Here is a 27,769-nt window from a genome sequence, read left to right on the forward strand (position 1 = left end):
TCCGAGATAAGAGGGGATGACAATCAAAATTCGGTCTTTCCTTCCAATAACATCCATTCAGGCTAAATTACAGTTGAAGTCGGAAGTTTACATACACCTTAGCCAACTACATTTAAACTCAGTTTTTCACAAATCCTGACATTTAATCCTAGTAAAAAATGCCCTGTCTTAGGTCAGTTAGGATCACTACTTCATTTGAAGAATGTGAAAGGTCAGAATAATAGTAGAGACTGATTTATCTCAGCTTTTCTTTCTTTCATCACATTCCCAGGTGGTCAGAAGTTTACATACACTCAATTAGTAGTTTATAGCATTGCCTTTAAAATGTTTAACTTGAGTTCAAAGTTTTGGTTAACCATCCACAAGCTTCCCAAAATACATTGGGTGAATTGTGGCCCATTCCTCCTGACAGAGCTGGTGTAACTGAGTCAGGTTTGTAGGCCTCCTTGCTTGCACACACTTTTTCAGTTCTGCCCACAAATATTATATAGGACTGAGATCAGGGCTTTGTGATGGCCACTCCTATACCTTGACTTTGTTGTCCTTAAGCCATTTTGCCACAACTTTGGAAGTATGCTTGGGGTCATTGTCCATTTGGAAGACCCATTTGCGAACAAGCTTTAACTTCCTGACTGATCTCTTGAGATGTTGCTTCAATATATCCCCATAATTTCCCTCCCTCATGATTCCATCTATTTTGTGAAGTGCACCAGTCCCTCCTGCAGCAAAGCACCCCTACAACATGAGTCTGCCACCCCCGTGCTTCACGGTTGGGATGGTGTTCTTCGGCTTGCAAGCCTCCCCCTTTTCCTCCAAACATAACAATGGTCATTATGGCCAAACTGTTCTATTTTTATTTCATCAGACCAGAGGACATTTCTCCAAAAAGTACAATCATTCTCCCCATGTGCAGTTCCAAACCGTAATCTGCCTTTTTCAGAGGCCTTTCAGGTTATCTTAATATAGGACTCGTTTTACTGTGGATTTAGATACTTTTGTACCTGTTTCCTCCAGCATCTTCACAGGGTCCTTTGCTGTTGTTCTGGGATTGATTTGCACTTTTCGCACCAAAATACGTTAATCTCTAGGAGACAGAGCATCTCCTTCCTGAGCGGTATGATGGCTGTGTGGTTCCGTGGTGTTTAAATTGGCATACTATTGTTTGTACAGATGAACGTGGTACCTTCAGGCATTTGGAAATTGCTCCTAAGGATGAATCAGACTTGTGGAGGTATCCAAAGTTTTTTCTGAGGTCTTGGCTGATTTATTTTAATTTCCCCATGATGTCAAGCAAAGAGGCACTGAGTTTGAAGGTAGGCCTTGAAATACATCCACATCCACAGGTACACCTCCAACTGACTAAAATTATGTAAATTAGCCTATCAGAAGCTTCTAAAGCCATGACATACTTTTCTGTAATTTTCCAAGCTATTTAACTTCTTATGGCTAGGAGGCAGCATTTTCACTTTTGGATGAAAAGCGTGCCCAGAGTAAACCCGGCTGCTACTCAGTCCCAGTTGCTAATATATGCATATTGTTAGTAGATTTGGATGGGAAAACACTCTGAAGTTTCTAAAACTGTTTGAATGATGTCTGTGAGTATAACAGAAGTGGGAAATCTGAGGTTTGTAGTTTTTGAACTCTTGGCCTATCGAATACACAGTGTCTATGGGGTCATTTTGCACTTTCTAAGGCTTCCACTAGATGTCAACAGTCTTTAGAAACTTGTTTGAGGCTTCTACTATAAAAGAGGCTAATAAGGGCTCTTTGAGTCAGTGGTCTGGCAGAGTGCCACTAGCTGGTCACGTGCATTCACATGAGAGGTAGCTCGCATTCCATTGGTTCTCTACAGACAAAGGAATTCTCCGGTTGAAACATTATTGAAGATTTATGTTAAAAACATCCTAAATATTGATTCTATACATCGTTTGACATGTTTCTACGGACTGTAATGTGACTTTTCGTCTGAACTTTGCCTGGACCTGCCAGCGCGTCGTGAGTTTAGATAGTGTACTGATCACGCAAACCAAAAGGAGTTATTTGGACATAAATGATGGACTTTATGGAACAAATCAAACATTTATGGGATCCCTGGGAGTGCATTCTGATGAAAATCATCAAAGGTAAGTGATTATTTATAATGCTATTTCTGACTTATGTTGACTCCAAAATGGCGGATATTTTTTGGGGTTGTTTTGGTCTCTGATCGCTGTACTCAGATTATTGCATGGTTTGCTTTTTCTGTAAAGTGTTTTTGAAATCTGACACAGCGGTTACATTAAGGAGGAGTATATCTTTAAATATGTGAATAACAGTTGTATCATTTATCAATGATTATTATGAGTATTTCTGTGAATATATGTGGCTCTGTGCAAATTCACGGGATGTTTTGGAGGCAAAGCCAAATGTAAACTGAGGTTTTTGGATTTAAATATGAACTTGATCGAACAAAACATACATGTATTGTGTAACATGTTGTCCCGGGAGTGTCATCTGATGAAGAATATCAAAAGATAGTAATTCATTTTATCTATTTTTCTGCTTTTTGTGACTACTCTCTTTGGTTGGAAAATTGCTGTATGCTTTCTGTGACTAGTTGCTGACCTAACATAATGATAAAAATGGAAAAATGACTTGTGTCATGCACAAAATAGATGTCCTAACCGACTTGCCAAAACTAAAGTTTGTTAACAAGAAATGTGTGAAGTGGTTGAAAAACTAGTTTTAATGACTCCAACCTAAGTGTATGTAAACTTCCGACTTCAACTGTATATTTCAAATCAACTTTCAGAACCTGGAGTCAAGGACAAACTTAGATTCTGGATCTCCATTTGGTGAAACCTAAGGGACTTCTAGTCTTCCTAGGGTCCACAGACGTGTTGTGGTCATACTAATTCTCATGATATAGCCCACGCAACTTTGGATTGGGCAGCTAGAGGAAGAAATTGGAGCTCCTCTTTACCTAGCTAACACCTACCTAGCACCAGAGGCTACAGAAAACAGGCTTCGACCCGATGCCCATGTAGCTGGAGCTAGCGCCCTTTCCACAGAAATCCATCAATAGGGCCAAGGCAACAAACTGATAAGAATTTCTATGAATTTCAAATGTTTTCCCTGCGGTGGCTCCATTGGCTGCGGACTTAACAGGAATATTGATGAGCTCACAGCCGGAGAGGGCCAGCCTCCCAACACTGATGCTGCTGGTGGGTTGCATAATGTTCCATGCTTATTTCCCTTGTTCTTTATTAAACATGAAATCAACCATGGATGTTTTTTTACTCTTCTATGTCTAATAACATCTAGAAAAGGAAAAAGGGGGAACTGAACTGAACTGCTTAGTGCCGCTTCGTACAATGAAACATGTAAGGGAATGGGAAATGGAGTGTGTGATTTAGGCATGTTTAATCTTTGTAAAGCTTTAAAGCAGGAAGGCATGGATCTGTGTAGCCAGTGTGTGTGTTTGATGTGGTCTCTCCAATCCTAATGATACTGCATCAGCTCAACATCAGCAGAGAGGAAACCACACCATCAACTGCTTCAGGCACAATTACTCCCCGACCTCCACAAGACCAGTACTGTGGGAGCTTAGCCAGAGTCTTGGCCTGCATTCTACCCTCAAGACTCTCTCTCTCACACAATCTCTCTCTCTCCTTCTTTACTCTCTAGCTATGTGAATTGTGCCAATAAAGGTTATTTTCAAATTCTAATTATCTCTCTCCTTCCTTCTCTCTCTGCTACCTCTAAGTTGATTTATTTCTGAAGTATTTTATATTTACTGTGAGCAAGATAAATACTGCTGGCATCAACTGAATTTCTGTCTCAATCAACAGGAAAATATGCTGTACATTTGGTACGTTATGTTCTTTTCTCTGAGTCTCAGGTGAAAGGTGGCACTAATCATCATAGTGTTAATTCATTTACCTCCAGAAGTTAAGTCCAATTAGAGTATGCAGTCAACGGTAATGTGTTTCACAACATAAAAAATACAACCCTGCCAATATTAAATATGAACATAAGCTTTTCTATTCTGAGACAAATGTAGTTAGGTATGTAAATATATAACTCAGCGATGCACAACATGTTTATGACATATGTGATTTAGTCTTTAGTTTACCATACTAAACCATACTGGCACGGGTGCCTAATAGCAGAGCCAGCCTACATCTCTACTGGCTAAATTAAGACTGAACACAATCCATCTGTAATCATAATAATAGTGTGTGTGTGTAGGAGTATTTCTCTCTTTTTGATTGACAATCGAACTCTTTATCTTCAAGTCATTTGTGAATAAAAGAGAAAGGAATTCGAAAAATAGATGAATAAATGGAGAGAGAGAAACAAATTGAAGGAAGGAGAAAGAGAGATAGAGAGTTATTTGAATGTGAGTAATGAGATCACTGCGGGGTAGTCAGTGTAATTGTAATGGCTGAGCTGGGGAGAGAGAAGGAGGGAGAGGGGAAAGAGAGAGAGAAAGAGAGGGAGGGAGAGGGGGAAGAGAGAGTGTGTGTGAGAGAGAGAGAGAACAGCTAGCTAAGCAGGCCTCCGCTACACACACACATACAGCAAGGCTGAAATGGACTCATGACAAGTCACGACCAGGAGGACTAAAGCGTCTGAGATGGAAATAGAGTGAGAGAAACAGAGTGAGAGAAACCGAAAGAGTGAGAGGCCAGAAGCTGCAGCCAAGGGGGGTAAGTGGTGAAGATTTATTGGGAAAGGAGTGAGGGGAGGGGAGGAGGGACTGAGAGAGAGTCTGAATGGAACAGCAGGGGCTCACCATCTTTCTGTTCAACTTGGCCCTTTAACAGTGGAGGGAGGCTGCAGCGTGCTCTCAGAGAGACCCAGGCCAGGAAGGCTGATTGAAGGCTTCTTCTCTGAGCCTCAGCCTGACATTTCAAGGTACCAGGGCCACTGGCTCTGGAGATACTGGGGCTGCTGTTTGGTAATCAATTAAAGGGTTTTTTAAAGGGGGTTTTAATGAGTTCTAAAGGGGGGTTTATAGGATTTTTAAAGGGGTTTTAAAGGGGGTTTAAATTGGTTTTAAGGGAGTCTATAGGAGTTGAAAAGGGGATTTAAATGGGATTTAATGGGGGTAAGAGCAGAGCAGTGGAATCAAATAGAGGTGAAGATCCTAAAGGTCACAGAGACCTCGTACTGACTGAGGATACACACATTTAAGATGGCTATTGATTAACTGTAGAAGTCTCTTGTCACACAATCCCTGCATACAGCCATGTTACATTTAATCACTATTGTTATTTCTTATTCACTGTGTATTTATACCTCATGTTACTTTCTATACTTTTTATACATTTTTTAGGTTTATGTTAACTGCATTGTTGGAAAAGGACACCTGCTCCCTGCCTGTTTCATACACAATGTTTTGTACTGATGGAAAATAAAGGTCTTCAACATTATTGTTCAATTTCACCTTTTATTGTAAAAGATAAATGCGAACTTCATCATTCAAGCATCACACAGAACACATCCACAGCCAAACTCATTCCATAAACCAGTCTAAATAACAGGTAGTGCTGACAAAAAAAGGAAACATAAGTTAGCGACCTAACAGCTAGACTTGTTTACAATATACCACATCTATGGTGACCACAAGGGAGAAATGAAATACTGTTTCGAAAAGCCATGTTTGTTTATGTTTGATGAGTGAAAACTTGGTTTGGTCAGATGTCAGCATATTACAAATTTTCAATCTGCTTTTTACAGTGTATACATGAACCGGGGCTCATGACTTGACAAGTCATTTTATTCCATGTTTATTCCATATTCCACTTTATTTTATTGTTTTATTCCATGTGTAACTGGGTTGTTGTATGTGTCGAACAGATTTGCTTTATCTTGGCCAGGTCACAGTTGCAAAGGAGAACTTGTTCTCAAATAGCCTACCTGGTTAAATAAAGGTTCAATATTTATTTTTTTTTTTTACATTTTTGACAAATCACAAAGCAAATAAAGTGCTATCACCTCAAATACAAGCCTACTGCCTAGCCTAGCCGTAACGCAAAAAAATTAAAAAGGGTTGCCAGATTTGGGTGAAATCATTTTAGGAAGATTTGTAGTCAGTAATAATTTATGTTTATCAAAGATAAAATCAAACTTAATTTGTCACATGCGCCAAATACAACAATTGTAAACTTTACAGTGAAAAACCTACTTACAAGCCCTTAAACAACAGTGCAGTTCAAGAAGAGTTAAGAAAAACATTTACCAAGTAGATTAAAATAAAAAGTAGTTATAAAAAGTAACACAATAAGAATAACAAGGCTATATACAGGGGGCACCGGTACTGTGTCAGTGTGCAGGGTGTTACAGGCTAGTTGAGGTCATCTGTACATGTAGGGTGGTGAAGTGACTATGCATAGACAACAAACATACAGCGGGTAGCAGCATTGTTCAGCAGTCTTATGGCTTGGGTGTAGAAGCTGTTGAGGAGCCTTTTGGTCCTAGACATGGCGCTCTGGTACCGCTTGCCGTGCAGTAGCAGAGAGAAGTCTATAACTTGGGTGACTGGAGTCTCTGACAATTTTATCGGCTTTCCTCTGACACAGCCTATTATATAGGTCCTGGATCACAGGACGTTTGGCCCCTGTGATGTACTGGGCCGTTCGCACTACCCTCTGTAGCACCTTACGGTCAGATGCAGAGCAGTTGCCATACCAGGCGGTGATGCAACCGGTCAGGATGTTCTCGATGGTGGACCTGTATAACCTTTTGAGGATCTGGGGACCCATGCCAAATGTTTTCAGTCTCCTGAGGGGGAAAAGGTTTTGTCGTGCCCTCTTCACGACTGTTTTGGTGTGTTTGGACCATGATAGATCATTGGTGATGTGGACACCAAGAAACTTGAAACTCTCTACACGCTCCACTACAGCCCCGCCAATGTTAACGGGGGCCTGTTCGGCCCGCCTTTTCCTGTAGTCCACAATCAGCTCCTTTGTCTTGCTTAGGTTGTTGTCCTGGCACGGCACCACACTGCCAGTTCTCTGACCTCCTCCCTATAGACCGTCTCATTGTTGTCTGTGATCAGGCCTACCACTGATTAATGGTGTTGGAGTCGTGTTTGGCCATGCAGTCGTAGGTGAACAGGGAATTTAGGAGGGGACTAAGTACACACCCCTGAGGGGCCCTAGTGTTAAGAATCAGCGTGGCAGATGTGTTGTTGCCTACACTTACCACCTGGGGGCGGCCCGTCAGGAAGTCCAGGATTCACTTGCAGATGAGGGTGATTGAGATTGCTGGTGCGGAGATCTGTTGGTGCGGTATGCAAACTGGAGTGGGTCTAGGGTGTCCGGGAAGATGCTGTTGATGTGAGTGCCACGGGGCGGTAATCATTTAGGCAGGTTACCTTCACTTCCTTGGGCACGGGTTCTATGGTGGCCTGCTTGAAACATGTAGGTATTACAGACTCGGTAAGGGAGAGGTTGAAAATGTCAGTGAAGACACTTGACAGTTGGTCCGCGCATGCTTTGAGTACACGTCCTGGTAATCCGTCTGGCCCTTTGTGAATGTTGACTTGTTTAAAGGTTTTATTCACATCGGCTACCGAGAGCATTTGTCACGAATATTACCGAGGGTGACTCCCCTTCTGGTTCGGGTGGCGCTCGGCGCTCGTCGTCGCCGGTCTACTAGCTGCCACCGATCCATTGTTCTGTGTTCGTTTGGTTTTGTCAAATTGGTTTCACCTGTTTCTTGTTTGGTTGTTAGGGTGGGGTTATTTAAGTTAGTTCAGCCCGCTTCTGTTTGTGCGGGCTTGTTCATCTGTATGTGTTAGAGTGGTTAGTGTTTTGCATTTTCAGGTTTTTTCACTGTCCTTTATTTTTCATGTGTCGTTCGCCTGATTTTTGTTCTTGTGACTTTCTGGACATTAAAAAGCGTGTTTTTCCCGAATCCTTTGCTCTCTGCGCCTGACTCCACACCTATTCACTCATTTACCGTTACAGCATTATAATACAGTCATCCAGAACAGTTGATGTTCTCGTGCATGCTTCAGTGTTGCTTGCCTTGAAACGAGCATAAAAGGCATTTAGCTAGACTAATAGGCTCGCGTCACTGGTCTCCTTGCGTCTTGGTTTCCCTTTGTAATCCGTAATAGTTTTCAAGCCCTGCCAGATCTGACAAGCGTCAGAACTGGTGTAGTAGGATTCAATCTTAATCCTGTATTGACGCTTTGCTTGTTTGATGATTCGTCCGAGGGCATAGCGGGACATTTTATACGCGTCCGGATTAGTCTCCCGCTCCTTGAAAGCGGCAGCTCTAGCCTTTAGCTTGATGCGGAAGTTGCCTGTAATCAATGGCTTCTGGCTGGGATATGTACATGCAATCACTGTGGGGACAACGTCATCGATACACTTATTGGTGGTGTACTCCTCAATGCCATTGGATGAATCTTGGAACATATTCCATTCTGTGCTAGCAAAACAGTCCTGTAGTGTAGCATCCGCATCATCTGACCACCTCCGTATTGAGAAAGTCACTGGTACTTTCTGCTTTAGTTTTTGCTTGTACACAGGAATCAGGAGGATATAATTATGGTCAGATTTGCCAAATGGAGGGCGGGGGAGAGCTCTGTGTGTGGAGTAAAGGTGGTCTAGGATTTTTTTCCCCTGGTTGCACATGTGACATGCTGGTAAAAATGTGTGAAAACTGATTTAAGTTTGCCTGCATTAATGTCCCGGGCCACTAGGAGGGACGCTTCTGGGTGAGCATTTTCTTCTTTGCTCATGGCCTTATAGAGTTGGTTGAGAGCGGTCTTATTGCCAGCTTCGTTCTGTGGTGGTAAATAGACGGCTAAGAATAATACAGATGAGAACTCTCTTGGTAGATAGTTTGGTCTACAGCTAAGGTACTCTACCTCAGGCAAGCAATACCTCGAGACTTCTTTAATATTAGACATTGCGCACCAGCTGTTATTGACAAATAGACACACACTCCCACCCCTCATCTTACCAGAGGTAGCGTCTCTGTTTTGCCGGTGCATGGAAAATCCCGCTAGCTCTATATTGCCGGTTCTTCGTTCAGCAACGTCTCGGTGAAACATATAATGTTAGTTTTTAATGTCCTGTTGGTTGGATAATCTTAATCGTAGGTCATCCATTTTATTTTCCAATGATTGCACGTTAGCAAGAATAACAGATGGCAGTGGGAGTTTACTCGCTCACGTATAGATTCTCAGAAGGCTGCCCGATCTGCGACCTTTTCCTGGCGTCTTTTCTTCACCCAAAAGGCGTGGATCTGGGTCTGTTCCAGTGAAAGCAGGATATCCTTCTCGTCTGACTTGTTAAAGGAAAACATTTCTTTCAGTCCGCAATGAGTAATCACTTTTCTGATGTCCAGAAGTAATTTTCGGTCATAAGAGACGGTAGCAGCAAGTTAAAAAACTAAGTTACGCAAAAAACAATATGATATAGCACAATTGGTTGGGAGAATGTAAAACGTCAAACCATGTTCTTCACTGCCATCTTATCCAAATGTAACCACGTTTTGGAAGGAGATCGATAACAGGTCCACCAACATTCATCCCGTAGATGAAGCCAAAGCAAAAACTTAGATAATACTGTATAGCGCCATAGTTTACGATAACCCATTATATCTACAACCTCGCCTCACTCATTGGTCACAGTCTCTGCACACAATATATAGCAATATATTACACGCTCACACCACTCAATATGATCATCCACACAAACTATCTGACTTTGTTGCTTATATTACTTTATCCACCCTGTTGTCACTCTCCTCCACCCAACCGGGTTCAAACCTATCCAAGCCAGAAATATCTCCTTACTTGGGGACGAGGCAGGCATCTGTAGGCTGCATGTCCAGTGGTGATAATACATTGACATGATGATAAAACCTCTGTAGCCTAGTTTTTCCAGGGGAGGATAAATGAACACAAAATATTCAGGATAACAGCGTTTCCCTGAGCCATGGGTGGCATATATAATATATGCACATACCCCACTTTCACTTTGTTTGTTCGCCACTACTGTATCAAACACACTGGACTGAGCAGCTCAGGTTTCCAGCCCTGTCTCACACTCAGGCAGGCTCACACCAAAGCCTCTTTCAGATAATAATACATGTAGTATAGATGATCATTATTATTATATAATGATCAATAATACCATAGATACTCCCTGCTACTACTATAGGCAGAAAGGATATTAGATTGAGTGGTTATTAAATATTAAAAGTTTTATAAAGCCAAATATAAAGCAGAAAAGTAGGTCTTGATGCAGTGAGGGGTGCAGAGAAAAGCGGCAAAAATCGAATTCTAAATTGCCATGTGCAAAAAGAACTCACGCTGTAACAGCTGCTATTCATATTTACAACATATGTGTCAAAAGGTTCAAAAACATACTACCAATCAATGCCAATGATTTAACAAAAGGTTATTATTGGTTTGGCAGGGATGAATGGAACCACACCATTCAATATGAAACAAAGCGATGCAACTGTCATTATGAAGGACATTCAGAGTGGAAGATAGGAATTATTATGATCATTGAAAATATATATGTTAGCAATTATGGCACTGCCATGGTTTTCAGCTGAAAATGTCTATTTCAAGTCAGTTCAAATCAGATATAAACGCTCAACGTAAAATCCAGAACTAGTTGGTAAAAAACAGTACATTATGCACTGGAATAAGTGTGTGTGTGAGTTGTATGTGTATTGACAGGTTGCCGTAGGACCTCTCCTGCTGGGCTCAGAGCTAGGCATAGTTCCCCCGGGGGGGAAAGGATGGGCTCTATTCAGACCGTTGCCATGGGCCTCAGCTGTTGCTAAGGACACCATCCACCATGCTGGTTTGGCTGCAGCAGCTCCTGGCACAGGAACAGATCTCTCTCTCTCTCTCTCTCTCTCTCTCCCGCTCTCTCCCGCTCTCTCTCTCTCTCTCTCTCTCTCTCTCTCTCCTCCCGCTCTCTCCCGCCTCTCTCTCTCTCTCTCTCTCTCTCTCTCTCTCTCTCTCTCTCTCTCTCTCCCGCTCTCTTTATCTCTCCCTCTCTTGTTCTCTCACTCTCTTTCTCTCCCTCTCGCCCTCCTTCTGCCTCTCACTCACTCCCTCCCTCCCTCCTTCTCCCCTCCCTGTCCTCTCTTCTCCTCAGTGTATACTTACAGTGGTGACAGCGGAGGGGAGTCACAGCAAATAGAGAGAACAGAGGAACAGATGAACAGAGAGCAAGGTCAGAGAGTAGGAGAGGAGAAAGAGGAGAGAAACAACAGATCTGTTTAGCTAATTGTGGACAAACATCAGGCCAGCAGCAGGTCACCTCTATTCACCAGGCTCTGGGTCCTGGGCCCTGGGCTCAGGGGGCAGCCTGGGCTGGCTGACACCCTGCAGTACACTAACCTTTTTTTCCACTGGTGGCACTGGTGCTACCAACTGTTTCAGTTGATGGCACCAGCACATCATTTGGTCGCACCAATTTTTGTCATGTTTAGCTTACCTGCTTTAACAGTCTATCATTGCACTGTACAGCAATACTTAATTATAGCCGATATAATGAAATCTGCAATATGTTACTTTTAGCCGTCCCAACAAAATTCACGTAGAAATGTGAGTTATAGACCTGTCATTTTCAATGGAAGCAAGCCTAAGAAGGGGTAGATCTGTTTTATTTGCGCTTTTTCTATGCTTCCTGTTCTTCAGTTTAGTTTTTGCGTCTTTTACGTTTGATTTTGTACACCAGCTTCAAACAGCTGAAAATACTATATTTTTGGTTCTGAAAAATATATTTCACAGCGGTTTAGATGGTACAATGATTATCTACACAATGACTGCTTGTTTTGTTACATAAACTGAAATTAGGCGAACTATTAGAATTTTAGCAACCAGGAAATGGCGGAGAGATTTCTGCATATTGCACCTTTAAATATACACAGTGCCTTTGGAAAGTATTCAGACCCATTTACTTTTTCCACAATTTGTTACGTTACAGCTTTATTCCAAAATGTATTAAATTGTTTTTCGTCCTCATTAATTTACACCCAAAATCCCGTAACTGAAATATCACAATTACATAAGTATTCAGACCCTTTACTCAGTACTTTGTTGAAGCACCTTTGGCAGTGATTACAGTATAGAGTCTTCTTGAGTATGATGCTATAAGCTTGACACACCTGTATTTAGGGAGTTTTTCCCATTCTTCTCTGCAGATCCTCTCAAGCTATGTCAGGTTGGATGCCAAGCGTCACCAGACGTGATGCTTGGCATTCATGCCAGAGAGTTCAATCTTGGTTTCATCAGACCAGAAAATCTTGTTTCTCATGGTCTGTGAGTCTTTATGTGACTTTTGGCAAACTCCAAGAGGGCTGTCATGTGCCTTTTACGGAGGAGTGGCTTCCGTCTGGCCACTCTACCATAAAGGCCTGATTGATGGACGACTGCAGAGATGGTTGTCCTTCTGGAAGGTTCTCCCATCTCCACAGACGGAACTCTAGAGCTCTGTCAGAGTGACCATCGGGTTCTTGTTCACCTCCCTGACCAAGGCCCTTCTCCCTCGATTGCTCAGTTTGGCCATGCAGCCAGCTCTAGAAATAGTCTTGGTGGTTCAAAACTTCTTCCATTTAAGAATTATGGAGGCCACTGTGTTTTTGGGGGCCTTCAATGCTGCAGAAATGTTTTGGTTCCCTTCCCCAGATCTGTGCCTCGACACACTCCTGTCTCGGAGCTCTACAGACAATTCCTTTGACCTCATGGCTTGGTTTTTGCTCTGACATGCACTGTCAACTATGGGACCTTATATAGATAGACAGGTGTGTGCCTTTCCAAATCATGTCCAATCGATTTAATTTACCACAGGTGGACTCCAATCAAGGTGTGGAAGCATCTCAAGGATTATCAATGGAAACAGGATGCACCTGAGCTCAATTTCAGGTCTCATAGCAAAGATATTTGTTTTTTAAATTTATTATGTTTGCAAAAAATTCTTAAAACCCGTTTTCACTTTGTCATTATGGGGTATTGTGTTTAGATTGTGGTTGTTGTTGAATACATTGTAGAATAAGGCTGTAAGGTAACAAAATGTGGAAAAAATCAAGGGGTCTGAATACTTTCCGAAGGCACTGTATATATATCCATTACCTTGTGCATGGGCACGCTGAATCTCGACATGGCTGAACCTCGACATGGCCGAACCTCGACATGGCCGAACCTCGACATGGCCGAACCTCGACATGGACGAACCTCGACATGGCCGAACCTCGACATGGCCGAACCTCGACATGGCCGAACCACGACATGGCCGAACCTCGACATGGCCGAACCTCGACATGGCCGAACCTCGACATGGCCGAACCTCGACATGGCCGAACCACGACATGGCCGAACCTCGACATAGCCGAACCACGACATAGCTGAACCGACATAGCTGAACCTCGACATAGCTGAACCTCGACATAGCTGAACCTCGACATGGCTGAACCTCGACATAGCTGAACCTCGACATGGCCAATTAGGGTGTTGGAAGGTCTCTCTTTTTAATTATTATTTTATTTTACCCCATTTTTGTGGTATCCAATTGTTAGTAGTTACTATCTTGTCTCATCGCTAGAACTCCCCTACGGCTTCGGGCGAGACAAAGGTTGAAAGTCATGCGTCCTCCGGTACACAACCCAACCAAGCCGCACTGCTTCTTAACACAGCGCGCATCCAACATGGAAGCCGGCCGCACCAATGTGTCAGAGGAAACACCGTGCACCTGGTTAGTAAGCACTGCGCCCAGCCCGCCACAGGAGTCGCTAGTACGTGATGAGACAAGGATATCCCTACCGGCCAAGCCCTCCCTAACCCGGATGATGCTAGGCCAATTGTGCATCGGGGCGATGCAGAGCCTGGGCGCGAGCCCAGGGTCTCTGGTGGCACAGCTAGCACTGTGATGCAGTGCTCTAGACCCCTGCGCCACCCGGGAGGCCGAGGGCTCCCTTTTTCAACGATGCCGCAATACACTATTTCATTCTTTTGTGGAGATGTTGGTATCACTGTCATCATGAACGACGGGTATGGGGCTGAAGTGAATTTGGCACCAGTATTTTGCTTGAGAATGTCTGAGATTACGCCAATAAATTGTGCACAATGCTTGTCGTTGGCGTATGTTGGATTTACAGCCAATCTGTTCTTCTTCTGAATAATTAATTTGGTCAATGGCATTTCCTCTCTGCCTATATTATAAACTGTATTGAACTTTGTTATCATTTCAGATTTGTCACTTGAGCGGGAGGCTGCATCTTGGTGCTGACAGGCTGACGGTAGGTGGGCAGCCCTACGGGATATGCATCCGCCCCTACACTTCTAGTGCTTCCTACTGTCGATGTGAAACTTCAATGTTTTGAGTTTGAATTGTGTTGATGCAGTTGTGAATTTGGAATTGGAGAGTCCACACACTTTACAGTAATTGCAGTACATTGCCTTGTTTTTGTATCTCAACTACTGGAATTCTTTTATGCCTATTTATTTTTCAATGGCTGTGCCTGTGAATCCTCCTCCTCCAACTCCTCACTTCTTGCGGGCCCCGACTGACATGGTTTCTCATCTATTTCCTCTTCTGGGGGCACAGCAGGTGATGGGCCGGGGAACACAGTTCGCTTCCTAAAAAAAGTCTCAATAGTCTGCTTCATTTTGGCACTTTTGAGAAAAAGTGATTTTTTTCAGGGTTACTCCAATCGGGGAGGGGTGAGGGAAAGACTGAAGCCAAAGTGATTTATATAGAGGAAGTGATGTAAATAAAGAGTCGGACTGTCTTATGGTTCTTTTTTGGTCAATTGCACATTACTGTTTGAATTAATCATGATGATAAAAAAAGCTAATTGTGAACCAAAAACATAACCAGCTAAGCATTTTCCACTGGCACTCTTGCGACCAATTAAACCTGTGTTGCACTGCCAAGTCAAATGGTCACAAATGCAACTGTTTTGGTCGCAGTATCAAACCCTGCCCTGGGCTGAGGCTGACATGGAACACACATACAAGTTTCAGGTTTTATTAGTTGTATGTGCGGGATACACATGGCATACAACGTCCAACGAAATGCTTACTCATAGGTTCCTTCTCGATAACGCAACAACAATAAGAAACAAAAGATAAGAATACGAACACATAGTAAATGACTCTGTAGAATATAATAAACATTTTAGTATCAGTATAATACAGGAAGGCACAATTTAATGTGCAATATTTACACGAGAGCCAGGATCATGAAGATCACGCTCCTTGTTGCTCCCTGTTAGGACACCTAATCTATGCAGGCGGGCAGGGAGTGTAGGCCTAGAGGTGTGGACTTAGGCTGTGCAGAGGAAAAACATGGAGCTATATGGGTGGGAGTAATCTGAACAGTCTCCTTACTCCCAGGACCTCAGCTTACGGCCTGGACCTCCAGGCCTCTTGGCCTACACTCCCTACCCACCTGCCTGCCGTCTCTCTGGGCCTGAGAGTTCCGCTTACTCCCACCCATGGAGCTCCATGTTTTCCCCTTTCTACAGCCTCCACACCTTCAGGCCTCTAGGCACAGACCAGGCTTGCTTGGTGGCCAAGCACACACACTCATGGAAGCACACTTGCACATATACACACAGGTCACATTTGAGGTGATTCAGCTTGACTATACAGGCATTGCCTGCCAGTTGCTATGGGGAACAGTAGAACGAGAGAATAACTTCCTCCACGTGTCGTCCTCCGCATTGCTTTCAACTCCTCAGCCCTTCGTCTGCCACGTTCAGCTGTGTCGCCCCCATCACCTCACCCCGTCTCCTCGACCCCAGCCCCTTGACCCCATCACCTCACCCCGTCCCCTCGACCCCAGCTCCATGACCCCATCCCTTCACCCCTGTCCCCTCGCCCCGTCCCCTTGACCCAACCCCTTAGCCCGCCCCCTTGAACCCATCCCCTCGACCCCAGCCTCTTGAACCCATCACTTCACCCCATCCATTCGACCCCAGCCCCTGTAACCCATCACCTCACCCCATCCCCTCGACCCTCGACCCCAGCCCCTTGACCACATCCCCTCGACCCCAGCCCCTTGAACCCATCATCTCACCCCATCCCCTCGATCCCAGCCCCTTGACCCCATCACCTCACCCCATCCCCTCGACCCCAGCCCCTTGACCCCATCACCTCACCCCATCCCCTCGACCCCAGCCTTTTGACCCCATCACCTCACCCCATCACCTCGACCCCATCACCTCACCCCGTCCCCTCGACCCCAGCCCCTTGACCCCAGCCCCTCGACCCCATCACCTCACCCAGTCCCCTTGACCCCATCCCCTCGATCCCAGCCCCTTGACCCCATCACCTCACCCCATCCCCTCGACCCCAGCCCCTCGACCTCATCACCTCACCCCATCCCCTCGACCCCAGCCCCTCGACCCAATCCCCCATCGACCCCAGCCCCTCGACCCCATCACCTCACCCCATCCCCTCGACCCCAGCCCCTTGACCCCATCACCTCACCCTGTCCCCTCGACCCCGTCCGCTCACCCCCGTCCCCTCGACCCCGTCCACTCACCCCCGTCCCCTCAACCCCCTCGACTCACCATAACCCCCTATCACTGAGATAATGTGTCAGTGACCAGGTCTGTGGGCTGGGTGTCCTCAGGGCAGTCAGGCGTAGTTCGTTCACCAGTTTAACGGAACAAAGGATACATTTGTCCAATTAAAGACCCACACTTAAAACCCAGAGGGGGTCGGGAGGGACACACCTGAACCAGCCTTTCATGTCCCTGTCCCCGGTTCCACAAACCCATCCAAACCAAATGTTAATTATCCACCAAAGAGATGAAAAGAATCAATGAGGCCAAATGCAGCAGGACATACTGTACTCTAACCAGGGTTGGACTGCTCTGTTCTCCAGCTCTAGAGGCAGGGCCTTCTGCACATACTGGCCTGGAGCATCACTCACATCTATCACATAGGAGATGTGTTTCTGAAAGGTGGGTTGTGGATTATTACACAAAGCCCACGCTGTGTGTCCTGCCAGCGTCAACATGATGAGTGAAGGAGCTACAGGCCTATGAAAATCCCACGTGGGAATACATCCCTTTGGTCTCAGGCTCAATACTCCTTAACCCCTGACTCAGTAGTAAGGAGCAGGGATGTGGAACCAACGTTCATTGCCAGTATTCCCAGCTCCTCCCTTCATCTCTCTCTCCTCAGTTCTGGATTTGATCAGAGAGAGAGTTCTGCTGGGGGCTCTTTAAGCACTCCGTTCATCCTATAACGGTTCTATTTCTTCTCTCTTTTATCATCCCTTCTTTCTACATGTTCCTCTGTTTCCATCCCTGCCTGGCTATATCAAAGGGAGTTAGCAGCCCCCCCCCAGGCTACACTCACCTCACACTTAATGCAGTCACCTCTCTCTTCCCACCAAGACTATTCCCCTTGTGGAGAATATGGGCTCTAAAGCAGTAAATTAACCTTCTCACTCACATAGCATCACATTTAGATGATGCTACTCTTAGGTAATATAGACCCAGAATCATCTAGATGTATTTGAAAAAAGGCAATCTTTCTCAGATTCTGACCCAGAGAGCCCTTGAAGCTTGATGTAGGTCTCTGGGGGAAAGTTAGCTGCTATCCATTGTGGGGCGGCAGGGCAGCCTAGTGGTTCGAGCGTTGGGCTAGTAAGAAAAAGGTTGCAAGTTTGAATCCCCGAGCTGACAAGGTACAAATCTGTCATTCTACCCCTGAACAAGGCAGTTAACCCACTGTTCCCTGGTAGGCCGCCATTGAAAATAAGAATTTGTTCTTAACTGACTTGCCTAGTTAAATAAAGGTTAAAAAAAATCTACTATGTTTAGCAATTTCCAATAGACCATTGGATAATATTTTAACAGGACACCAATAGAAGTTAATTCAGGGGGGATTTTAAAGCCTGTTACTCTTTAATTCAGAGCTGTTTTAAGAATTAGATGGAGGTGCTAGGTATCGATTCCCCCCCCCCCCGACACACACGCACACACTCACACACACCTAAAACACAAAGCCAGCTGTATGAAAGACAGCAGTCTAATGTGCCCATACTGTATGTTCCTCTCCAGCTCTACATATTATCCTCACCTCCCTGTCTCTGTTCCCCTACCCTTTAACCCCTGTCGCTCCATCAACCCCCTTCCTAAAACATGCCTGTTACCACAACAGAAGCACAACCCATAATCCACCAGCATTAGCTGGCTTCCCTTTGCCTTGCTCCACCCCTGCCCAGGAAATAGCTAGAGAAACAGCAGGAACTAGGCTATAGGGAGAGAAAGAGAGAAACAGAGAGAGAGCGAGAGGAGCTTGGATTGAATGGGGAAGCGGGAGAAGAAGGTGTGTGTGTGTGTGTGTGTGTGTGTGTGTGTGTGTGTGTGTGTGTGTGTGTGTGTGTGTGTGTGTGTGTGTGTGTGTGTGTGTGTGTGTGTGTGTGTGTGTGTGTGTGTGTGTGTGTGTGTGTGTGTGAGTGAGTGAGTGAGTGAGTAAGGGGAGGGGGTTCTTTGGGAAAGGAGCCAATCCAATTACAGGCAGCGGTACACACTAGTCCTGGTTCCTGGTCCCTTCCTTCAGCTGCACTAAATTCACATTTCAACAGTATTTTCCTCCTCCTCCCCTCTCCCTTCTCTCTCCCTCTCTCTCTGTCTCTCTCTGCTCTGGGGGAATGGAGGAGGGGGAGGCAGGCAGAGTGCAGCTTCCTTACATGAGGATGAGGCTCCAGTGCTGCTACGCCGTGTCACTGCCACTGCACCTACCAAGCATAACATCCTGCAAACCTATAGCCCTGTCCTGCTGTGATGCCCTGCCCTAGCCTGGTCCTCTCCACTGGTCCCCATGACCTGCCTAGCATCAGCTTATCAGCCTGCTGCAGTGGGAGAAAACAGGGTCTGGGCTGCAGTGGGAGAAAACAGGGACTGGGACTGCAGTGGGAGATAACAGGGACTGGGGCTGCAGTGGGAGAAAACAGGGACTGGGGCTGCAGTGGGAGAAAACAGGGACTGGGCCTGCAGTGGGAGAAAACAGGGACTGGGCCTGCAGTGGGAGAAAACAGGGACTGGGGCTGCAGTGGGAGAAAACAGGGACTGGGCCTGCAGTGGGAGAAAACAGTGACTGGGGATGCAGTGGGAGAAAACAGGGACTGGGCTGCAGTGGGAAAAAACAGGGACTGGGGCTGCAGTGGGAAAAAACAGGGACTGGGGCAGGGACTAGCAAGCATGACACACAGGGATGGAGTTACAGTAACCCCCTAAACAAACACGCTACCAAGCAGCCTCATCCTCTCCCCTCCTTCCCCTATCTCTTTGTCATGTATGGGTCAGGCTCCACGGCTCCACGGCTCAAAACACAGGTTTCTGGGCTTTTTTCTCCTAGCCAGTCAGTCAGCCAGCCAGCCAGCCAGCGGGGCAGTGGACCGAGGAGCGGCGTCTCTCGGTGTGCCTCACAAAATCCTGGTTAATTCGCCCCCCATGCTGAGGCTGTGAGAGAGGATATGGTGGCACCAGCACCAGGCAGCCATGATGGTTTGCTTAGCAAGACATTGTCATAAATGAAGGCAGAGATATTATGTGAAGAGAAGACACATTCTGTATGTGAGGAATGCAGCAGGGAGATGGAAAGGAAACTGTGCACATTACTGTACACACCAGAGTGGAGAGAACCGTGTTCTACTGTCTAACTCAATTTAACCATGTGGAATAAAAGGTCTAAATGATTAAGTATCTCAAACAAGGGGGATTACGCCGAATGAGTCTTCTTCAATTTCACATCCTTATTGGGGCACAGATTCAATTATGAATAAATAGATGAAGAAACCAAAATAACCCAGCCGGTCCATTGGTGTTGTCTCTAGGGGCTAGGGAAACAGAGGGCGAGCAGAAACAGGTGGAAAGATGCTCTTACCAGCACAACTGTTATTTTCTCTCTCTATCCCACTATCGTTCTCGCGCTCTCCTTCCCCCAATCTCCACCCCTGCCTCTTTCTTCCGCCCTCTCTCTCCATCGCTCTCTCTCCTTCCCCCACTCTCCACAACCTACCTCTTTCTTCCTCCCTCTCTCTACATCTCTCTCTCTCCTTCCCCCAATCTCCACCCCTGCCTCTTTCTTCCGCCCTCTCTCTCCATCGCTCTCTCTCCTTCCCCCACTCTCCACCCCTACCTCTTTCTTCCACCCTCTCTCTCCATCGCTCTCTCTCCTTCCCCCACTCTCCACCCCTACCTCTTTCTTCCACCCTCTCTCTCCATCTCTCGCTCACCTTCCCACTAATCCTCTCTTTAGGAGTGACAGCTGGTGTTTTTAGGAGGACTGCTCCGGCCCATGTGACAGAGACCCACACTGTCACTCAAGCTGTGACAGTTCCCAGGGGGGAGGAGCCAAGGCTCAGCTGACAAATCCCACAATCTGCTTCCATACACTAGGAGGATCCATGACGCATAGGACCACCATGACCAATGGCAATTGATTGGATTGATACAGTAAGGCACTTTTCCAGATGCTCAAAGAGCTTTACATAACAATGTACAGGCAAAACTCACCTCACAAACCACCATCAGCATCATTGACATGCAGCAAGGCAGCCTCAACAGCAGCCCAACACAGGGAGCCCTTCTAGACCACACATACATCACTCAACTGTTAAATACGTCTATTTCAATACCAAAACAGTGCTGACTGTGTAATGCCAGGTTAACCATATGATGAAGTAGCCTACTCTCCACCACGCAACACGCTCCAAATTCTGCAACATCATTATAATCTTCCCATGTATAATAGGCACCTGATCCACTAGGTGCTCTATAAGCTGCTTGTTTTGGTGGCGGAGGGGTGAAATATGCCATGATAAGAGGACTGGCGGCCCTTAAAGCTGCAGTCTGGATCGAACAATCTATTCAAATGTCATTTTCATTCAAAACAATTCTGCTGTTTTTCAAATGCCAGACGGGAGCTTTAACCGACAACATTGTCTGGCCGCTCCAGCAGAGACAGAGGCTGGGTTTTGTGTGGGCCTGCTCTCTCTAGCCTCCCCCTCTCTCTGGGTTGCAGGAATAAAGGTCCCTATTAAAATTAATGGGCCAGTGGAGGTTATTCAGCACGGCCGCAATGAACAGAGCTCCTTCCACAAGGGGTAACATAATGAGCACTACAGAGGAACGACACCCCTGCCCCTCACGCCCTGCCAATCTACACCCCTGCCCCCCTACGCCCTGCCAATCTACACCCCTGCCCCCCTACGCCCTTCCAATCTACACCCCTGCCCCCCTATGCCCTGCCAATCTACACCCCTGCCCCCCTACGCCCTGCCAATCTAGACCCCTGCCCACCTACGCCCTGCCAATCTACATCCCTGCCCTCCTACGCCCTGCCAATCTACAACCCTGCCCCCCTACGCCCATGTCCCTCTACGCCCCTGTCCCTCTACGCCCCTGCCCCACTACGCCCCTGTCCCTCTACACCCCTGCCCCCCTACGCCCTGCCACTCTACACCCCTGCCCCACTACGCCCCTGTCCCTCTACGCCCCTGTCCCTCTACGCCCCTGCCCCACTACGCCCCTGTCCCTCTACGCCCCTGTCCCTCTATGCCCCTGTCCCTCTACGCCCCTGTCCATCTACGCTCCTGTCCCTCTACGCCCCTCTCCCTCTACACCCCTGCCCCTCTACACCCCTGCCCCTCTACACCCCTTTCACTCTACACCCCTTTCACTCTACACCCCTGCCCCTCTACGCCCCTGCCCCTCTACGCCCCTGCCACTCTACGCCCCTGCCACTCTACGCCCCTGCCACTCTAAGCCCCTGCCACTCTACGCCCCTGCCCCTCTACGCCCCTGCCACTCTACGCCCCTGCCCCTCTACGCCCCTGCCACTCTACGCCCCTGCCACTCTACACCCCTGCCACTCTACACCCCTGCCACTCTACACCCCTGCCACTCTACACCCCTGCCAGTCTACACCCCTGCCACTCTACACCCCTGCCCCTCTGTCACAGGACTAAAAGCATTAAATATGGAGGAGAAAAGTTTCCACACTGTCCTCCATCCAGACTGGAATAGAATAGCACCACTTGACAGTGTCTGAGGGTCTGAAGACCAGTCAGTGGACAGACTCCTCAGTCTCCAGAGGCCATGGCTTTGACAATGATGAAGTGGCTGGGTTCTCTTTAAATGGACCTTGAACTGGGACACCAGAATAGCCAAACGAGCTGGAGAAGACTGCCCAGAACAGAGTGCGATGGAGAGGAGTCTTCGTTGGCCTATGCTCCCTAAGGTGCGATGGGCTTAAGTACTGTAAGTCAGCATTTTAGAAACAAAAGCAGTGGCTAACGATAACTGCTGGTAACTGACCACAACTGCCAGTAACGGTAACTGACCTTTTTGAGGCGTCCGCTCTTGGTGCCGACAAAAGCCACGCAGTATCCGTTGTAGACGTAGGAGGTGACAGAGGTCATGCGGTCCCGTGTCTCTGTGTAGAGGGTGTGTCCCGTCACCAGCTGAGAGCCGCCAAGGGGCTGGTTGATGTCCAGACCACAGAATGAGTCATCGATGGGCACAGGCTGGAAGAGAGAGAGAGAGAGGTTAGAGATGGAAAAGAAAGCAAGGTTAGAGATAAAGAGAGGTTATAGATGGAGAGAGAGAAGTTATAGATGGAGAGAGAGAAGTTATAGATGGAGAGAGAGATTAATAGATGGAAAGAGGTTATAAATGGAGTGAGGTCATAGATGGAGAAAGAGAAGTTATAGATGGAGAGAGAAAGGTTATAGATGGAGAGAGAGAGATTATAGATGGAGAAAGAGAGGTTATAAATGGAGAGAGGTTATAGATGGAGAGATAAGTTAAATATGGAGAGGGTATAGATGGAGAAAGAGAGAAGTTATGGAAGGAGAAAGGTTATAGATGGAGAAAGAGAGGTTATAGATGGAGAGAGATAAGTTATAGATGGAGAGAGAGAGGTTATAAATGGAGAGAGGTTATAAATGGAGAGAGGTTATAGATGGAGAGAGAAGTTATAGATGGAGAGAGAAGTTATAGATGGAGAAAGGGGTTATAGATTTTGAACATTTTGAAATGTCTGTATGTGTAGTGTTTACTGTTAATTTTTATTGTTTATTTAACTTTTGTATATTATCTACCTCACTTGCTTTGGCAATGTTAACACATGTTTCCCATGCCAATAAAGCCCCTTGAATTGAATTGAATTGAAAGAGGTTATAGATGGAGAAAGAGAGAAGTTATAGATAGAGAGATTGAAGTTATAGATGGAGAAAGAGGTTATAGATTGAGAAAGAAGTATTAGATGGAGAAAGAGAGAAGTTAGATGGAGAAAGAGAAGTTATAGATGGAGAAAGATAAGTTATAGATGGAGAAAGAAAAGTTATAGATGGAGAAAGAGGTTATAGATTGAGAGAGAAGTATTAGATGGAAAGAGAAGTTATAGATGGAGAAAGAGAAGTTTGATGGAGAGAGAGAAGTTATGGATGGAGAAAGAGAGGTTATAGATGAAGAAAGAGGTTATAGGTGGAAAGAGAGAAGTTATAGATGGAGAAAGAGGTTATAGATGGAGAAAGAGAAGTTATAGATGGAGAAAGAAAAGTTATAGATGGAGAAAGAAAAGTTATAGATGGAGAAAGAGAGAAGTTATAGATGGAGAAAGAGAGGTTATAGATGAAGAGAGATTATAGATGGAGAAAGAGAGAGAGAGGTTATAGATGGAGAGAGAGAGAGGTTATAGATGGAGAGAGAGATTATAGATGGAGAAAGAGAAGTTATAGATGAGAAAGAAAAGTTATAGATGGAGAAAGAAAAGTTATAGATGGAGAAAGAGAAGTTATAGATGGAGAAAGAAAAGTTATAGATGGAGAAAGAGAAGTTATAGATGGAGAAAGAGAAGTTATAGATGGAGAAAGAAAAGTTATAGATGGAGAAAGAGAAGTTATAGATGGAGAAAGAGAGGTTATAGATGGAGAAAGAGAAGTTATAGATGGAGAAAGAGAGAAGTTATAGTTGGAGAAAGAGAGAAGTTATAGATGGAGAAAGAGAGGTTATAGATGAAGAGAGGTTATAGATGGAGAAAGAGAGCGCGAGGTTATAGACAGAGAAAGAGAGGTAGATGGAGTGAGAGAGGTTATAGATGGAGAGAGAGAGATTATAGATGAAGAGGTTATAGATGGAGAAAAGGAGTGATTATAGATGGAGAAAGAAAGAGGGTATAGATGGAGAAAGAGAGGTTATAGATGGAGAGAGGTTATAGATGGAAGAGAAAGGTTATAGATGGAGAAAGAGAGAGAGCAGGAGATGTGGGAAGAAAGAGGGAGAGAGACAGAACGAGACACAGTGGATCCTAGTGCATCCTTCTCCCTGGCTGCCAGACGTACATTTTGCTGTCTTTCTGTTCCACTTGGTAGACATGTCTTTGCTGTGCTTGAACGAGCCCCACCTTGCACTCACCCTGCCTCATTACACAGGGATATGATCACATCAGGGCAGGAGGAGGAGAGTCTGCTTACTAAGTATGGCTTCTACCATACAGAGCTTCTCTACACTGCAGGAAAACATACACCGTTATTGATGTAATGGACAGTGAAACAACTAGAGAATCAGGCTGGAGGACTGCTCACTCGAAGAGAAAAATGACCTGCCAAAATGTCTGATAAAATGTCCTTCTCAACAGAAATCTAAACTATGCAGAATCACGACGGTGCCGTCAGACTCATTTAAACTGTCTTTCATCTGGTTGGGAATGGAGCTCCACATCAAATCACATCAGAGGAGGGAGGGGCTGGGCTGTGTCTATGGTGGTGACCAAGGCCACAGTGTGCATGGCGGGGTTTCCACTAGTTACCACAGCTACAGTTGGAAGTCGGAAGTTTACCTACACCTTAACCAAATGCATTTAAACTCAGTTTTTCACAATTCCTGACATTTAATCCTAGTAAAAAATCCCTGTTTTAGGTCAGTTAGGATCACCACTTTATTTTAAGAATGTGAAATGTCAGAATAATAATAGAGAGAATGATTTATTTCCGCTTTTCGTTTCCAGTGGGTCAGAAGTTTACATACACTCACTTAGTATTTGGTAGGATTGCCTTTAAAATGTTTAACTTGGGTAAAACATTTTGGGAAGGCTTTCACAAGCTTCTCACAATAAGTATTTTCTATAGGATTGAGGTCAAGGCTTTGTGATGGCCTCTCCTATACCTTGACTTTGTTGTCCTTAAGCCATTTTGCCACAACTTTGGAAGTATGCTTAGGGTCATTGTCCATTTGGAAGACCCATTTGCGAACAAGCTTTAACTTCCTGACTGATGTCTTGAGATGTTTCCCTACCTCATGATGCCATCTATTTTGTGAAGTGCACCAGTCCCTCCTGCAGCAAAGCACCCCAACAACCTGATGCTGCCATCCCCGTGCTTCATGGTTGGGATGGTGTTCTTCGGCTTGCAAGTCTCCCCCTTTTCCTCCGAACATAACGATGGTCATTATGGCCAAACATTTCTAGTTTTGTTTCATCAGACGAGAGGACATTTCTCCAAAAAGTACGATCTTGGTCCCCATGTGCAGTTGTAAATTGTAGTCTGGCTTTTTTATGGAGGTTTTGGAGCAGTGGCTTCTTCATTGCTGAGCGGCCATTCGGGTTGTGTCGATATAGGACTCATTTTACTGTGGATATAGATACTTTTGTACCTATTTAATCCAGCATCTTCACAAGGTCCTTTGCTATTGTTCTGGGATTGATTTGCACTTTTCGCACCAAAGTACATTCATCTCTAGGAGACAGAATGTGTCTCCTTCCTGAGCGGTATGACGGCTGCGTGGCCCCATGGTGTTTATACTTGCGTACTATTGTTTGTACAGATGAGTGTGGTACCTTCAGGCGTTTGGAAATTGCTCCCAAGGAGGAACCAGACTTGTGGAGGTCTCCAATGTTTTTCTGAGGTCTTGGCTGATTTATTTTGATGTCAAGCAAAGAGGCACCGAGTTTGAAGGTAGGCCTTGAAATACATCCACAGGTACACCTCCAATTGACTCAAATTATGTCAATTAGCCTATCAGAAGCATCTAAAGCCATGACATCATTTTCTGTAATTTTCCAAGCTGTTTAAAGGCACAGTCAACTTAGTGTGTGTAAACTTCTGACCCACTGGAATTGTGATACAGAGAATTATAAGTGAAATAATCCGTCTGTAAACAATTGTTGAAAAAATGACTTGTGTCCTGCACAAAGTAGATGTCCTAACTGACTTGCCAAAACTATAGTTTGTTAACAAGAAATGTGTGGAGTGGTTGAAAAACAAGTTTTAATGACTCCAATGTATGTAAACATCCGACTTCAACTGTATATCCTAAAAATGTATGAAAACAAAATGTGCTTTTTAAGTTAAGTCTAGGGCTAAGGCTAGGGTTAGGGTCAAGGTTAGGGTTAAGGTTATGGTTAAGGCTAGGGTTAAGGCTAGGGTTAGGGTTAAGGTTAGGGTTAAGGCTAGGGTTAGGGTTTGGGCTATGGTTAAGGTTATGGCTAAGGGTTAAGGTTAGGGATAGGCTAGGGTTAAGGTTAGGGATAAGGCTAGGGTTAAGTTTAGGGATAAGGCTAGGGTTAAGGCTAGGGCTAAGGGTTAAGGCTAAGGCTAGGGTTAAGGATAGGGTTAAGGTTTGGGTTAAGGCTAGGGTTAAGGCTAGGGTTAGGGTTAAGGCTTGGGTTAAAGCTTGGGTTAAGGTTAGGGATAAGGCTAGGGTTAAGGTTAGGGACAAGGCTAGGGCTAAGGCTAGGGTTCAGGCTAAGGTTAGGGTTAAGGTTAGGGCTAAGGCTAAGGCTAGGGTTAAGGCTAAGGTTAGGGTTAAGGCTTGGGTAAAAGCTTGGGTTAAGGTTAGGGTTAAGGATAGGGTTAAGGTTTGGGTTAAGGCTAGGGTTAAGGCTAGGGTTAGGGTTAAGGCTTGGGTTAAAGCTTGGGTTAAGGTTAGGGTTAAGAGTTAGGGTTAAGGCTTGGGTTAAGGTTAGGGTTAAGTTTCAGGGTTTGGTGTAACTCTATCCCCCTCGCGATGCTACACAACAGCACACCACACTACACTCGTAAAGCCTCGTAAAGCGTAAAGCCATGAGCGGAGTGAAAAGAGATAATGCTGTCGGGCATAAAAGCTTCAGCCTCGTAGACTCGCACCCTCAGCCACCCTATCCTTGTGGAACAAACATCATCTCCCTTTCTTCACAGCTCTCAAAATAGCATGGATGGAGAGAGTGGGCCCACTCCACGGTCATATGAAAGCAGGAAACAGGCAGCTAAATGCCGGTGTTTAGCAGTATTTATGTCTGTTACTCAGTGAAGGTACAACATGTCTAAAATGATTTGAGCTGGTTTATGTTTCAGCGTGCAGAGGCCCTATCTGGGGATCTGTGTCTGTCACAGACAGAGAGAAGCAGTCTGAATCAGATGAGAGATCTATAGTTGGAGCTATAAAAGAGCCTGAGAAACAAACCTCAGACACTATAACTTATCAATAAAATGACTCCCTCAGACTCCAACCAATGTCTTGTGCATCAGTTCCTGTAGTCTAGACTCTGAGTACGGGATTCAGAGCATTTGGTTCTGATTCTAAATTGTTTAGATGATGTATGCTTAGTAGGCTTGGCTGGAAACCTAAATCCCTTTGCATCTTATGTGGTCGTGTTTTCCTATGTGTTTTGAGGGTTTCTTCAATACATGTTGGAGATGGAGATCTGGAGTCAGTAGATTTCACTGTGGGATGTATCTAATGCTAACAACATGGATTATCATTGTCAGAGTCCATAAATACAATACACCAATGA

General features: G+C 45.3%; 1 protein-coding gene across 3 annotated transcripts in view; it reads right to left on the bottom strand.

Annotated features, from left to right (window-relative positions):
* The window catches only part of LOC135504148 (plexin-A2-like), a 467,742-nt gene that overhangs the window by 359,977 nt on the left and 79,996 nt on the right, over nucleotides 1-27,769 (bottom strand). For all 3 annotated transcript variants that reach the window (XM_064922474.1, XM_064922472.1, XM_064922473.1), the window contains exon 3: nucleotides 22,341-22,523. In XM_064922474.1, coding sequence (XP_064778546.1) covers nucleotides 22,341-22,523 — 183 coding nt within the window. The remainder of the gene's footprint in view (nucleotides 1-22,340; nucleotides 22,524-27,769) is intronic.

The sequence above is a fragment of the Oncorhynchus masou genome, chromosome 18 (genome assembly GCF_036934945.1).
Source record: "Oncorhynchus masou masou isolate Uvic2021 chromosome 18, UVic_Omas_1.1, whole genome shotgun sequence".
NCBI classification, from domain to species: domain Eukaryota; kingdom Metazoa; phylum Chordata; class Actinopteri; order Salmoniformes; family Salmonidae; genus Oncorhynchus; species Oncorhynchus masou.